Raw genomic sequence first — 14,236 nt, forward strand, 5'->3', positions numbered from 1 at the left:
TTTAATGTATTTTATTAAGTTTATTGACAAGTCCATCATGATATTGAAAACTATGGTTTAGTCAAAACTTTGCAACTTAGACCAGTTAAACGACTACAATCCCTTATCTGGTATTAAATCTTATATCTCGAGAACAGTTTGCATAATGTGCGATAGACCAGGGCATTACCTCCTTATAATTTTGGTAAAAACTTCTATGTTGATAAATATTTTACACTAAAATTATAGCTTGAAAAGAAACGAAATATCGAGTAGAATGTAAATGAAGTAAAGGGAGGTAATTCATTGATGTCGAGGAATGCAGCGAGTTCATTCATCAGATGAAGTAGGAGGAAAATACGTTTATCTCATCCCGTATGTACACATGATAATAGTGTTGTGTGACATTAAATAAACAATGAATAAACTTCCCAGGTCATAGGAAAATGCACATGAAGTTGATATCCTTTAAAAGTAAATAAATATATATTAAAACAATTTTACGTAAAGCGAAAAAGCAGGAATCTTTAGAAATTGTAACACAATACATAAAAATGTAAGCATATTTTAAAAATGAAACTCACTAAAATATCCTCCGTTTTCCTGGTACCATAAACAGCTCTCAGTGTGACACAGCTTTCTGTCAGTGTAAAGTAGCTAACTGCCAATGTACCACAACTCTTTGTCAGTGTAACACAGCCCTGTGTCGGTGTATTACAACTCTCTGTCAATGTAATGTACTAGAATCTGTACTTTATACAGAAAGTGTAATCCCGAATATGACATATGCTACATTTGATCACTTTCATTGAATAATCATACCGCAGTTAGTGTTACACATCTCTGTCAGTGTGCCACAACTCTCTGCCAGTGTAACACGGATCTCTGTTAGCCTAACACAGCTCTCTGTCAATGTAACAGACCTCTCAGTTAGTGTAATGGGCAGTTCTCTGTCAATGTTGCACAACGCTCCGTCGGTGTAACACAGTTCTCTGTCAGTGTAACACAGCTTTCTGTCAGTGTAACACAGTTCTCTGCAATGTAACAGCTACTTATAAGTCTAAGATAGCTCTCTGTCAGTGTAAACAGTTCTCTGTCAGTATAGCACAGCCCTCTGTCAGTGTAACACAGCTTTCTGTCGATGTAACAGCTGGTCGCCAGTCTAACACAGCTCTCTGTCAGTGTACCACGGATCTCTGTCTCCCTAACACAGATCTCAGTCAATGTACCATGCATCTCTGTTGGTGTAACACGCTGCTATCTGTCCGTGTTAAACAGCTCTCTGTCACTGTAACACAGCTCCCTGTCACTGTAACACAGCTCTCTGTCACTGTAACAGTCATTACTGTTGTGTAACAGGCAGCTGTGTGTCAATGTTACTTAGCTCGTTGTCAGTGTAACATATCATGTCAGCTGTGGTAATATTTTAACCGACAGCTGGATAGTTTAATTTTGGATTGACCCATTTTCATTAGTAGTATTAGACACACGATCATCTCAAAATTGTTTTGATCACACTAGTTCCCTATTTCGATAAGATGGGTTGCTGAAGATCAGTTTTGACCCAACGTATTTGTGAACCTGTGAGAAGGGTTAATGAATAAATGTGTTCAGTCAGTCTCATGATATGGATTGCAGGTCATTCAAAATGCTGATGTTGACAACACTATGAATGTCACCAACATCAGCTGGTCTCTACATAATTTGTACCTCATTTGTACCTTGCCAGTTGTCAAGTTGCGTTTAATTACTATCAGCTATTCAATACAAGCGCAAGTTGGGATATTCTTTGACATACGCTTTAGAATTAAATTTTAGAATTAATTTTTTCCTATATATATATTGACAATAGTGTGTGACCTCGTCTAATTGGATACTAACAGACCATCTGTCCTTCACTTCCCGATTTCAGTCTATATCACATGACTAGGTTGTCCTTCAAGCAGAGCTTTAATGAACTGACAATAGTCGCATCATGGAATCGGCTTCGTGAAACACTATCTTCGTCACTCATGAACGCCGACAATACAACGTCAGCTCCAAATACTGTCAGACCTTAGCTGTCAGAACATGCTGTGTCACGGTAATTTTCGCCTCAAAATGAAATAGACGAATTCAGAATAATGATAACATCACAGTTGCGAGCGTTCCAAGGTTTATTCAGATGCAGGGTAACTTGACAGACAAACTGTCCCTGCTTATACGTTGGAGAAACGCGTAGCGGTTGTAAATTGTTGTCACCGTTATCCCTTTGTTATTTCATGTGTTGTTCATGGTCGATACAAAACTCTCGTAAATTGTCTAATGTATGTTCCACTGTAGCCAGACGGTGGTAATAAAAAGCACAAAGGCTACAGTTTTTAATGCTGTCAGTCAACCCTCACCCTGTTTACAGTACCACCCCCAATGCGCTGACAGTGAACTCTCTACGTAGTCAACCTTCAATCCACTCCCAGTCAACCCTCTACATACAGCCCACCCTCAATTCGCTGACAGTCAACCCTCTACGTACAGTCCACCAATCCACTGACAGTCAACCTCCTACGAACCGTCCACCTTCAATACGCTCACAGTCAATCTTCTACGTAGTCAACCCTCAGTCCGCTTAAAGTCAACCCTCTACGTACAGTGAACCCTCAGTCGGTTAACAATCAGCTTCTACGTACAGTCCATCCCCAACCCACTGACGGTGAACCCTCCATGTACAGTCCACCTTCAACACTTTTACAGTCAATCCTCTACGTACAGCGAACCCTCAGTTCGCTGACAGTCAACCCTCTACGTAGTCAACCCTCAGTCCGCTGACAGCCAAACCCCTACGTACAGTCCACCTTCAATATGCTTACAGTCAACCCTAAACGTACAGTCCACCTCCAACCCACTGACAGTCAACCCTAAAAGTAAAGTCTACCAATCCGACGACAGTCAACCCCTACGCTCAGTCCACCGTGAATACACTTACAGTCAATCCTCTACGTACAGTCTACCAATCCACTGACAGTCACCCCCTACGTACAGTCCACCCCCAATACGCTTACAGGCAATCCTCTACGTACAGTGAACCCTCAATCCACTGACAGTCAACCATCTATGTACAGTCAACACCCACCAACTGACGGTCAACTCCCTACGCACAGTCCACCTTCAATACACTTACTGACAATTGCCTACAAAGTCAACCCTCAAGCCGTTCACAGTCAACCCTCTACGAACAGTCCACCCCCAATACGCTTACAGTCAATCCTCTACACACAATCCACCCTCAATCTGCTTACAGTCAACCTCTCACGTAAAACCCATTTCTGGCGTCTCCCAACGTGATATTGCTGGAATATTTACTCATACAGTCAATTTGTATGGTACTCAAGGTTTGTAAAAGTAATGTATTTTGTAAGAGGCACATTGAGGTACGATATTTAAGCAGTGTTTGCTATTCAGGGACACCCCGGCCATTCGTACAAATTGGGAAACTGATATGCTTTGCCTTGTGTCGCCATTGAAACTTGATCAATGACAAACAGAACACAGCAGTTTGAGTAACGATTTTGTCGAGTCACACCTTAGGCGTGTCCACAGTGATGCACCACGTTAGACTGTATCATTGTACGTTTCAACGAAAGATAAATGAATAGTGTTTATTGTTGTAATAAATGTATAAACAATAATATGGAGAAGATATCGGTGAAAACAGCACTAATAATAATACTCTTACAATGGCTGGGACAGTAAAACAATTGTCAGCTTCATACAAGCAAATGGCCATTTTATAGGTTGCATAGAACACGTTTAACAATTACTGGAACGCCTTAATATTATTTAACAGTAGTGCAGCATTAACATTCGGCATTATTATGTTCGTCGCCCTGTTCCTGTTTGAGCCTGGAGACGAGAATCACATACCGGTAATATAGCTAAAATAAAACTTCCATTTCAGCGTATCGGTAACCCTTTTGTGTAGGGGTAGTTTAAGAGTTCACGTTTGACAAAGCTCTTCGGACTTGCAGTGAAACCAGGCTCATTAGGTGTTTGTCCTACATTTTAATCACTCCCACTGGGAGTTCATATTAATAATAATTCACTTATATAGCGCCATCTGAATATTTGCTCATTGGACGCTGAAATCAGAATCTGATATAGTCAAATGACTTTATTTCACCGGTACCCATTTTCTGCTGGGTGAACAGAGGCAATTTTGAACAAACTCAAGGTGTGAGCATATGTACTGCATATGCTTCGTTGTGGGGCAGGACGTAAGTCCTAGAAAATCTGTAGTCAAGCTGCCAAACACTGTAACCCATCCAAGGATCTGACCGTGCTCGACTGAGTTGTGACCTGAGCTTTTTATTACCACAGGACCACTCACCACTCTATTAACGCATTAGACACCATTTTACTGAAACTTTTCTACAGGATAAAGGCAAGCTTTGTTCTGAACAATACTTTTCCATGCTGTATGTATCCTGTCGTTTCTAATCCAAGAGCAACGTTCTTAATTCTTTGTTTTATTAAACATTTTTAGCATTATTTTTTATATGACATTTGCAGCACAAATTGAAGCTGCGTGGACATTTTTAAGATTTCAAGCACAAAAATCAATAGAAACTACTTTCAGTTGAAATATATTGGTCATGTATTGATAATTATTGATTTAGTGGTGTATTTAAAGAAGGATGGTGTGTTAATAAATACACCTGACTCAGATGTAGGTGCAGACAAAAGGGCAAAATATATCATCCACAAACGGTTTGATCGAAAACGGGTTATCCGACCACTGTCGTATTTCTTATCTCAAAATCGAAATGTTGTGATGTACAAACTTCACCTTCCACATTCCCCCGCTTGGGTATTGTTTGCTTAGATCTTTACTTGTATGTTTGTTATCAAACTCAGAAATACTCCAGCTATACGGCAGTATTTGCTCTCATAAAAGCTACAAAACGTAATCTCATGTTATCCGCTGTCATTTTAAGGCTTACACCAAACACTGAGTTGCTAAATATCTCCCTGACAAGTTCCTTTGGGAGAACGTTTGTCTGAAGTTTTAAAGGATTGACTTGCTCACTTTGAAGACAGTGGTACTTATAACCATATAGGGTGCATGAGGTAGGCTACTGGTTAAAGACGTTGGCGCCATGCGATGTGGTCCTGGTCCGGTTCCTACATGGGAACGACAGTCAATGTTTGTCAGTCTTAATATGGCTGTAGTAATGCTTAAAGCGGTCATTCACAACTTAGTAATGGCATAAAAACAAAACATGTCAAAACGTAAAACAACAACACTGTAATTCCACATTTTATTAAGAAATCCCACTTTGTGAATATATCATAATATATCATATTATTTTCAAGCACAATCTGGCTCGATATTTAGATAAATGTCCATTGAGCATTGCACATTATGTCCACAATAAACACCCTAAAAACATAAAGACTTAACCATTTGTGACACCCAGAGAGAGAGAGAGAGAGAGAGAGAGAGTTGTTATCCCGAATGTGTCCAGGATATCTGTGATGAGACAATTTAGGACTTGATCGTAAACACAAGTTCTGCTCTAACGATCGCCCTGGTACTTTGTTTTACCTTTTCTTGTGCAATCTGTTCCTTATCTCTAATAACTTCGATTCCGAAAGTGGAAAATAATAATCACAAAAGAAACGTTTTCCTTCCTTCCTGTCCAAATCTGTACCTGCTTTGAAAGGATGAATATAATGAGAGTCTACTCTGAATGCTTTCAGGTTATTTGATCTGTCCTCCTTCCATAGACTCTTCCCTTTGAGATGAAAAGAGTCTTTGAAGTTAGCGAGACCAGCATGCAGCATAGGAATAGTTAATGCAAGCAGTGTGTTATGTTTCCTGAACATCTTCCCAAGTCTGATCAATTCTGCATTATAACGAGAAGGGACATAGACCACATCAATTGGTCGATGAACAGCTCTGCTAAGATTGACATTTTTATCGTACTCTTTCAAAAAATTGTTCAAAATTGCATCATTGGGGTTCATCTTGGCGGAATTTTGTACGTCATTCATGAAGAGATTCACAGCCCTTCTTCCTATGGGCTTATTCCAATAGAACCACCAATACTTGATTGTGTGATTCCTTTCGACATAGTTTATAGGCATTGGCATCCAGAATGTGTCTCTGGGCAGATCGACGAGATTCCAGTGGTTGAGGAGAAGGTCATCTCCCATGTAGAGATAACCCTTTACATTTAGCCTCATATTCGCTGCATGAATGAGGCATTTGTATATAAAGAACCAAGTGTTTTTATCCACACCTTCAATGTATGTAATATGTTCCATATTCGTCTCTTTCAGAATTTTGTCAAACCCGGGATAACTTGGCCCACAATACATAATATGTCTGAAATATCTCCTGTGAGAAAATTCTAGGTATGCGAGATTTTTATGAAGAAATTCGTAATTTAATATCACAACCAGCATAATATCTGTTATTGGTACATTGAGCCAGTCCGAGAGGGTATACTGCAGTTTAGGACACGTGTCGTATAGTTTCTTGAAAATGTGCTTTGAAATATGCTCTTGGGTTGTGTCAGTGCCTAACAAGATCTCTGCTGGGATAGTTCTTGACGAAGCATACGTTAACTGTGGGTTCCACATGGTGGGATTGGAATCAACATCGACAATAGTTCTTCGTGTTGGTTCTGTATAGCTGAACTTCTTCAAGTCTGTGACCCATGCGTCAAACAATGCTTTGTCTTTCTTGGACATGAACGAATGCTTCACTAGGTGATCAACAAGAGATTTTGCACAGGCAAACATGCTAAGACTAGAGATACATTTCCAGTTCTTCAACGAGTTGATTAAAATTTCAGTGGTCTTATCTGTTGACTGCTTACTAATCACAAATTTGCTGTTACCGGTAGGATGGGTTAAAGAGTAAGCTGTGGAGGATAGGAACCCAGTGCTACCACCAATTTCCGCCAACAGTCTTTGCGCAAAATATCCTCTTACTGAGCTACAAGAACCTTTGCATTTGGTGGGCAGGAACATAGTCAGAAATGATTTGTATAGAAACACGGTGTTCATGGAGCCGATTGGGCCAAACCTATTGCCCGACAGACAAACGGGTGGGGAGGACCGGTCAAATGTAATATTGTGGTCCTTGGTGAGTTTAAGATACGATACGTCCTGTTTTCCTAGTATGAAATTCACTTGACCTTGTTGGATGAGTGGAACCTCTATGTCCACTATGCGATAGCGATAGGGACCCTTGACATACAGCGCGTTGTCGGGGAACCCAAGGGGGAATAACATAGGATATCCAAAATGACCGTGTGGATTAAAGATGGGACCATCAGCGAATGCCAGACTGCTGGTGTTACCAGACATTGCGAAGTCCAACCGGTTGAATTTGGGGAAGATGTGACACTCCGTGTCGTAGATGACGTTGGCTCCGTGGGAGATCGCGTACAGGTAACCAATCATCTTCATGCTGTCTGAACTCCCTGAGAGGAGTTTTGAAATGGCATAACCGAGGGAGTTCGCCTCCCCAGAGTCGAGGTATGTGCAGTGAGAAGTGCTAGACGACCTGTGATGATACAAAGAAAATAATATAACATCATTTCTGGTGAGTGTGTGAGTGATATGTTGAACCGCCGCTATGACAAGTATCTCTTTATATGACCACATTGGTATTCCCTGACACGCAAAGAAACATAATCGTGAAGGACCCATGATTAAAGATTTGATCAAGCAAAAGTTTGTTAATTCTTTTGTAATAATATGACAATGTAATAATGTGAATATGTATGTGAACTTCCTACAATAAGCTATTTTGTCACATCCTCTTAAAATGCCCTGCTTGTCTTGTTCAACACTGCCGACCCTCGAAAAATGCTTCTCGTCTTAGAGATTAAAACTACCATTATTGATAATCATGATTTGGTGGGAAAAAATAGACTGATACATACTTGCATCCTTTCGGGGTCTTGCCGACGACGACCACTTTCCATCCTGGAATTTTGTTGAAGTGCGTGACGTCACATTCGTTTGAAGAAAGTACGACTATCCATCTCTCGAGTTTTGTCACGGAACTGCAAATGATATTTTACAATTTGGTTAGCAAAACATTTTCACCACTGACAAAACAATTATATCTACAAACACATAAGTCCAATTTAGACTTTGTTTAAATTTCTAGACAACCATCCATGATAGAGTAGCGGTGACGTAGAATGTGAATTTGTGTTCTACCTGGTCTTAGCGTTGACGGTTTTATTGTTGGTTGGGTAATCTGGATGAATTTGGACTTGCTTCTTCTGTTGTAGCAGTGGTTGTATCTGTTGTTTAACTGGTGCAGAACATGTGCTACCTTAACTACAGTCCATGTCTATTATATGATAACATGCCGAGAACAGGTTAGTGTTGAGGACACGTGAGTGTTATGCCGCTGTGAATAGTGTCTATCTATATCGTAACAGTAACACTTTGTGTGAAATAAATGCAATGCAAGTTGAACCCTTGAAGCATGTTTAACTATTTTATAAAAGTGAGTGTGTTTAGCCACATTCCAGTTATATTATGGCGGTGGTCTGTAAATAATCGAGTCTGGACCAGGCAATGCAGTGATCAACAGCATGGGGTCTACACAACTAGGATACGATAGCATGTGTCAACCAAGTCAGCGAGCCTGACCACATCAATCCCGTTACTCGCATCTTATGACAAACATAGGTTACTGAAGATCAGTTTTAATCCGTATCTTCATGTTTCATAGAAACCTTGAACCACGATGGAAACCTTGCACCATTATGGTGAAGGGAAACACGGAAACATGACCAGGGAGAACCGGAATTTGAACTGACCATGTGTGTCTGGAATACCGTAGGGACATAATTCTGTACAACCTCTACATCTGATGAATCCGTAACAACCCATTGAATCAAATATTTAGCAAATCAGCCATAGGTATTCTAAATTTGTTGTTTCATTTGAATCTTTGTTGTGTATTCTCATCTGGATTTCTTAGCATCAGGTTCAGTGTATTACACATATCCATGCTGATTAAATAACCCACAACTTCCTTCTGTGTTGAGTGCCCACTTTTTCTGGCAGCTTGAGCTGGTTGCTGTGTGCTTTGTGTAGGTTACCCCGGAGGTCAAGGTCTGGTGCTGGGGGCGTAAAACACAACCAGTCCTGCAGGAAGTAGGTCGCAAATGCCATGACTATCAGCAGCATCCATACTTTTTTCAATTCTGCAAATATAAACAAGTACTGATATCAGGAAAAAGCGTAATATTCTATAGAGCAAATTATGTAGATTGAGAAGCGAATAATATATATGCTGAAATATGCCATTCAAAAGACTAGGCGATATTAGATTTAGAAGATTAATAAAATGCAAATGATGAAGCCAGGGAGGAAACAGACGATAAAGAAATATTAATAGAAAATGTGATAATATATTTCATTCTTGTAGAAATGTTTCATTTGTACGGACACATCATATTTTTTCTCATGCCATTGGCATTGGCATTGGCATTGGCATTGGCAAACGATGTGCTCGAAAATGGAATATCCCCTATTTTCTTTCAGTTGGTATACAGTTGAATATATGACAGAGATTAATTTTGTCAAAATAACATTTTAATCTCAAATGAAATGACAGTTGAAAATGAAGCACATTGCAAATAACCGCTGAAATGGAAAATTTACATTGACTACAATATTTTTGACATAATAAGTTAAATACAAATACATATTACACATTCAAACAACAATTAAAATCATGTGATTTCCCTGTAATCTAAAAAAACCCCAATAATAACAGGATATTATGTGTGAAGGAGGTGTGTGTGTGTGCGTGTGCCTAGGCGCGCGTGTGTATTTCTTAACTCATTAAGCGAGAGGCACGAACTGTAGTTTCTTCAGATCTGCTCGTTCTTCGAACAAACCGTTATCTACCCCGGATGGAAGGGGCAGTCGTTGTAGGTTTCACAAGATGAAGTTGTTGAAGAATCACAATGTCTCTGGATCCATGACTGCTGATTATTTCAGCTATATTCCGTGTCTAAAGGATATGCTAGTGCATGAATAAATGTTGTTTCTGAAGCATGATTGTTTTATACACGTTTAGAACAATTATGATGTGATTGATAAATGTTGTCTTTGTAAGACATCTACAGAATATACTCTGCGTAGCTGGCATATTAGAGAGAGTGACAGGAAGGGAGGGGGAAGGGTTGTGGTGGTGATTCGGGAGGGAATCAAACATAAACGTTTTTGAAACAAAATGCGTAGACATAATGTACTTACTCCTTTTGCGCATATCGACTGGCCTGTAACGCTGCAGATTGCGGAAGGTTTTCGTCAACATCTTTATCCCGTACATGAATAATACCCTCAATGGTTACACTCCAAACTGATTTTGTCAAACGTCCACAAGGGTCTCCTTTTCCACAACAATCGTCGATAGAACTTTCTAGTTTACAATTTGCAGATGTATACTGTATACTTCTTTATCGCCACGTCAGAGACACAGGGTTTTGTTTTAAACAAGTCGTCTATGTCCCACACAGCTAGGGAACTTGCTATATCCTCGGTTTTGCGTTCAATTCGGGTTTTGTGTTCAATTCAGGTGTAGCTGGTGTAACCGGGTAACACGAAAATGGTGTCTCAGCTGAAACGACTTCCAAACGTAGTCCTGCTGAATCGTCTTGTCATTTCTTGATGCAGATCAATGTCCATACTGTGATATCCCTCTGTCTCCTGAGTCGACTGTTAAACAGCTACAACTGGTGCGCGGCCAGTTTTGATAGAGTAAACGTATGACCGTGATCGATTCCACAAGTCACAGAGGTGGCAGTGTACAATAACGGGGTCTTAAAGCGGATTAACTTAAAGGGCTACTTGACACAATTGGAGCTTGTTTAGTTGTCAACGTCAGCGCAGACAATTTAGCGCTATTTCTCGTTTAAGAAACTCTTGTTACTATGATTACTATGATGCCGTTTTCATCTTCATTATTGCCGAAGTGGAACAATGTGCTCTGGGGACACAAGAGCAATTTGTTTTGACATGCTGTTGCTGAAAGACGCTGACTGATGGAGGAAATATTTTCATCTTTAAAACCAAGTAAGGACATGTATTTACCATGGCAGTATATTGAAACCTGACACGTTGGTACGTTCATTTTGTGTCAAATCATTCGTAATTTAATATCCAATATACATTTGTATATTTGATCATTACCTTTAATAAACTGAAGCCTGAAAGTCTTATAAACAAATTGTCTTCTTAATAAATATTCCACGCATGTTGTATTTGGGATTACAAACATAACATATGTTATATTTGATGTCTTTCTAAATGGCACTGAGTAGCAATTTAAGTATATATTCTTTCCTCTAAGACTTACATTTTGGAAATATGTCTTCCTGCAAGATGAACCTTGTGGTTCATCCTTGTTGGTTTTGCTAAAAAAGGTCGTTGGTTTTCCTGGATTGGAACTCAAAACCTGCGTGTCTGAAGTCCCGCGCGTCCCATCTGCAAAGCGAGTGACAGTGCATCCATATGTAGCATTCCAGCATAGGCCTTCCTGATTCTGTCGTCGTCGGCGTTCATGATGGAATACATTTGGAGCAGTAACCCGATGTACTCTGCAATTGCTGTCTCGACACATACGTCCTTCATCTTGCCGAGCGCGTTTTTTGTTGACCGGATGCTCTTCTGGACAATCGCTGGTGTCCTACATATGGCTATGATCAGCTATGTCCTTGTACACGTCATCTGTTTGTATATTCAAGAACAACAAGTCAATGTCAGTGTACAAGAGTTCACGCTGCGGTTTCAGTTCCTTGTAGTAGAAACGGTACATCAACTCTTTGGATTAGTTGGGAATACACATTCTCACATGGTCTGTTGAGCTTGATGTAGCTTTCAGACATATCCCGTGCTGCCAAATCGTGGTTGAATAGTTTTACTCAAGCTGAATGCAAAGTCGCTGGTAGTTTTCGTAACTCCATGGACTTTGGTCGAATGCAAGCACCCTGGGAATATTTGTGAGTTTCATGTCCAACGATAAGCACAGAAGCGGGACCCGATAGTGCTCGACATATTTGTTCTTGTCCAGCAAGTTTGGGACGAGTTTTTCAACGTGAGCCAGCTTGTTCTTTCCCAATAAGTGTCACTGGTGACTTCATCGTCAACTGTTCGGGAGCGAGAGGATAACTTTTGTGTGGGTCACCCTTGTTCGAATCCAACGCCTACGACGTCTGAAACCTATTTGAACTCCCCGGTGGGTAATGACTGACTCATGGTCCAGCCGTAAAGATTGCTGACGTCAAGGTAAGGAATGTGACTGTTGGGTTTGCTCATGTCATAACCTTTGCAGTACTTGCTGTTGGCCTTCGCGTACCGTTTGGAGGTCATGGAAACCCAACCTTGTAACCCCTTCTCCGTGAGCAGGTGCATGTCATAGTCGGTGAGCAATGTCAGCTTCACACCGCATTTTTTCAACAAGGCATCCCTAAAGAGAACGGGAGAGGAGAAATGCCGTGTTTCGGGTCGTGGTAATCGCGAAATGTCTTGCAGCCCATTTTGTCCAACACGTTAAGGCCTTGCATGTAATCGTCCTCGGAGATGTTTGAGTTGGTCAAGTGGCTGTAAAATTGGTCAATGTGAGGTTATCAGATCTCGTTGAACCTGGAACGTCCATCCGTGTATTTGTATGGGGTTGATACACTTCTTTAGCAGCAGAGGTCGCATCTCGGCACCAGTGTATTGCTGGGTGAGGTCGAAGTCGTTGGACCATTGAGCGACAACAGCAGGAACTGAACACTATCGATGAATTTCTAAAGTACGCAGTCTAGACTACCAGTTGTCCGATTTTCATTTTGTGGAAGTCGCGATGGCTGAGCGGGCTAGGCGGCTGACTTTGTGTGCTGGCGATTAGGTGCCTGACTCTGAAGGTGCGGGTTCGAATCCAGGATGAGACTCACGTGTAGATGGAGACGCACGTGAGGCTGCCGTCGACCTTTGCAATGGCCTGCATGATTAGGTGAGCATCGTACCCACAAAGGTCATGAAAATTTTGATGGTTTGGGGGTTGCACACAGCATGAGCTGTGCCTCGGTACTGGTCGATGACGTGAGAGTGATCTCTCATGACATTCACGTTCAGGGATTCTTCGTACACGTGACATTGCGTCGACGTGTTGTGAGCTCACCCGTCATCCAAGGTCATGCGCATGGGGACGATGGAGCGGAGCTTTTCCCTGATGGTTTTCTCTTCGTGTTGTAAGGGCATGAGAAATCTTTGAGCTGTGTCAGCCCCTTAGTAGATCACGGGAGCGTTGGTTTGTTCGTTTGAACGCCCACGTACCCGAACCCACAAGATTTTTTACGGAGCAATGATGTCGACGTGTTGAACGAGGGCTTCAGTGTAGATGATGTATGGCACTGGCATTTGATGTTTGTGGTTGATGAATTTTAAGACGTTGGTAGGACATGTCGATTCGATCGTCTGTCTGTCCTGATCGGCAGTCCTAGTAAAGCCACGCAGACATCTCTTGCAATCGTGTTTGCATGTCTTGATTGGTTGGACAACGGTCTGCTCAGAGTTTTGATCCATGCGTAGAGATACTTGTCACCTTTCTGGACCATGAACACATTGGTCGTATTGAATCCATTCGTAGAGGTGATCCTGTGTACGATCGTTTTGTTTCCTACGTGTTGACTTCTATGTGTGTGTTCTGTTTTCCGATTTTGGTGATCTAGGAGAGGAGACTACGTTCGCCAATGAGTCCCAGCTTAGCCTGTCATAGTCGAGATAGTTCTAGGTTCTGTCTGAATGAGCGTTTATGCAGAAACAAAGCAGATCGGATTGCTATGTTGACGGTGACTTTGATGATGACATGTTTTTTCTTAGTCCAGGACATCTCTTTGGACAGTTCGTACTTGGCTGTGTCCAGATAAACGATTTCAATCCTGTGTCGGGGTGTCGATCGGTCGCGACTTCTTGTTTGCCTCTGAAGTAAGGCTGGATGTTCTTGTTGGTGCCGTCCATCTACTCTTTGTCCAGAGACAAAGTAGTGATTTGAAATTTGAGGCTTCCCAGGTCATTCATTTCCTCGTAGACTTTGTCAGAGGTCTTCCGTTTGATGTCATCGATGTCTATCGGTTTGCCCACGGTCATCTGCCAACTTCTCAAATACTTCCTGACTGAGGCACGAACTACTGTTCGAGTTGTTTGTGTTCCTCCAGGGGTACGATCATCCCGGCTTTCCTCAGGCTGG

The 14,236-nt window shown here is 41.3% G+C and overlaps 1 protein-coding gene across 1 annotated transcript; it reads right to left on the reverse strand.

The window, feature by feature from the left end:
- Positions 1–5,549: 5,549 nt before the first annotated feature.
- Positions 5,550–13,248, reverse strand: LOC137272072 (uncharacterized). Its single transcript, XM_067804439.1, has 5 exons — positions 13,169–13,248; positions 12,255–12,469; positions 9,020–9,197; positions 7,914–8,036; positions 5,550–7,531 (listed from the first exon to the last, which is right to left on the reverse strand). The coding sequence occupies exons 1-5, from the start codon at positions 13,246–13,248 to the stop codon at positions 5,557–5,559; spliced, it is 2,571 nt and encodes an 856-aa protein (XP_067660540.1). The 3' UTR covers positions 5,550–5,556.
- Between the last annotated feature and the right edge of the window lie 988 nt (positions 13,249–14,236).

Source organism: Haliotis asinina, chromosome 2 (genome assembly GCF_037392515.1).
Source record: "Haliotis asinina isolate JCU_RB_2024 chromosome 2, JCU_Hal_asi_v2, whole genome shotgun sequence".
NCBI lineage: Eukaryota > Metazoa > Mollusca > Gastropoda > Lepetellida > Haliotidae > Haliotis > Haliotis asinina.

What these genes read in the sequence shown, in the direction of transcription:
- LOC137272072 (XM_067804439.1), bottom strand. Translation starts at nt 13,248, where the DNA reads ATGCCCTTACAACACGAAGAGAAAACCATCAGGGAAAAGCTCCGCTCC. An exon ending in CGCATGACCTTGGATGACGG is followed by an intron (nt 12,470 to 13,168) that starts GTGAGCTCACAA and finishes CGTTCTCTTTAG; the next exon opens with GGATGCCTTGTTGAAAAAAT. An exon ending in ACTCAACACAGAAGGAAGTT is followed by an intron (nt 8,037 to 9,019) that starts GTGGGTTATTTA and finishes TATCATTTGCAG; the next exon opens with TTCCGTGACAAAACTCGAGA.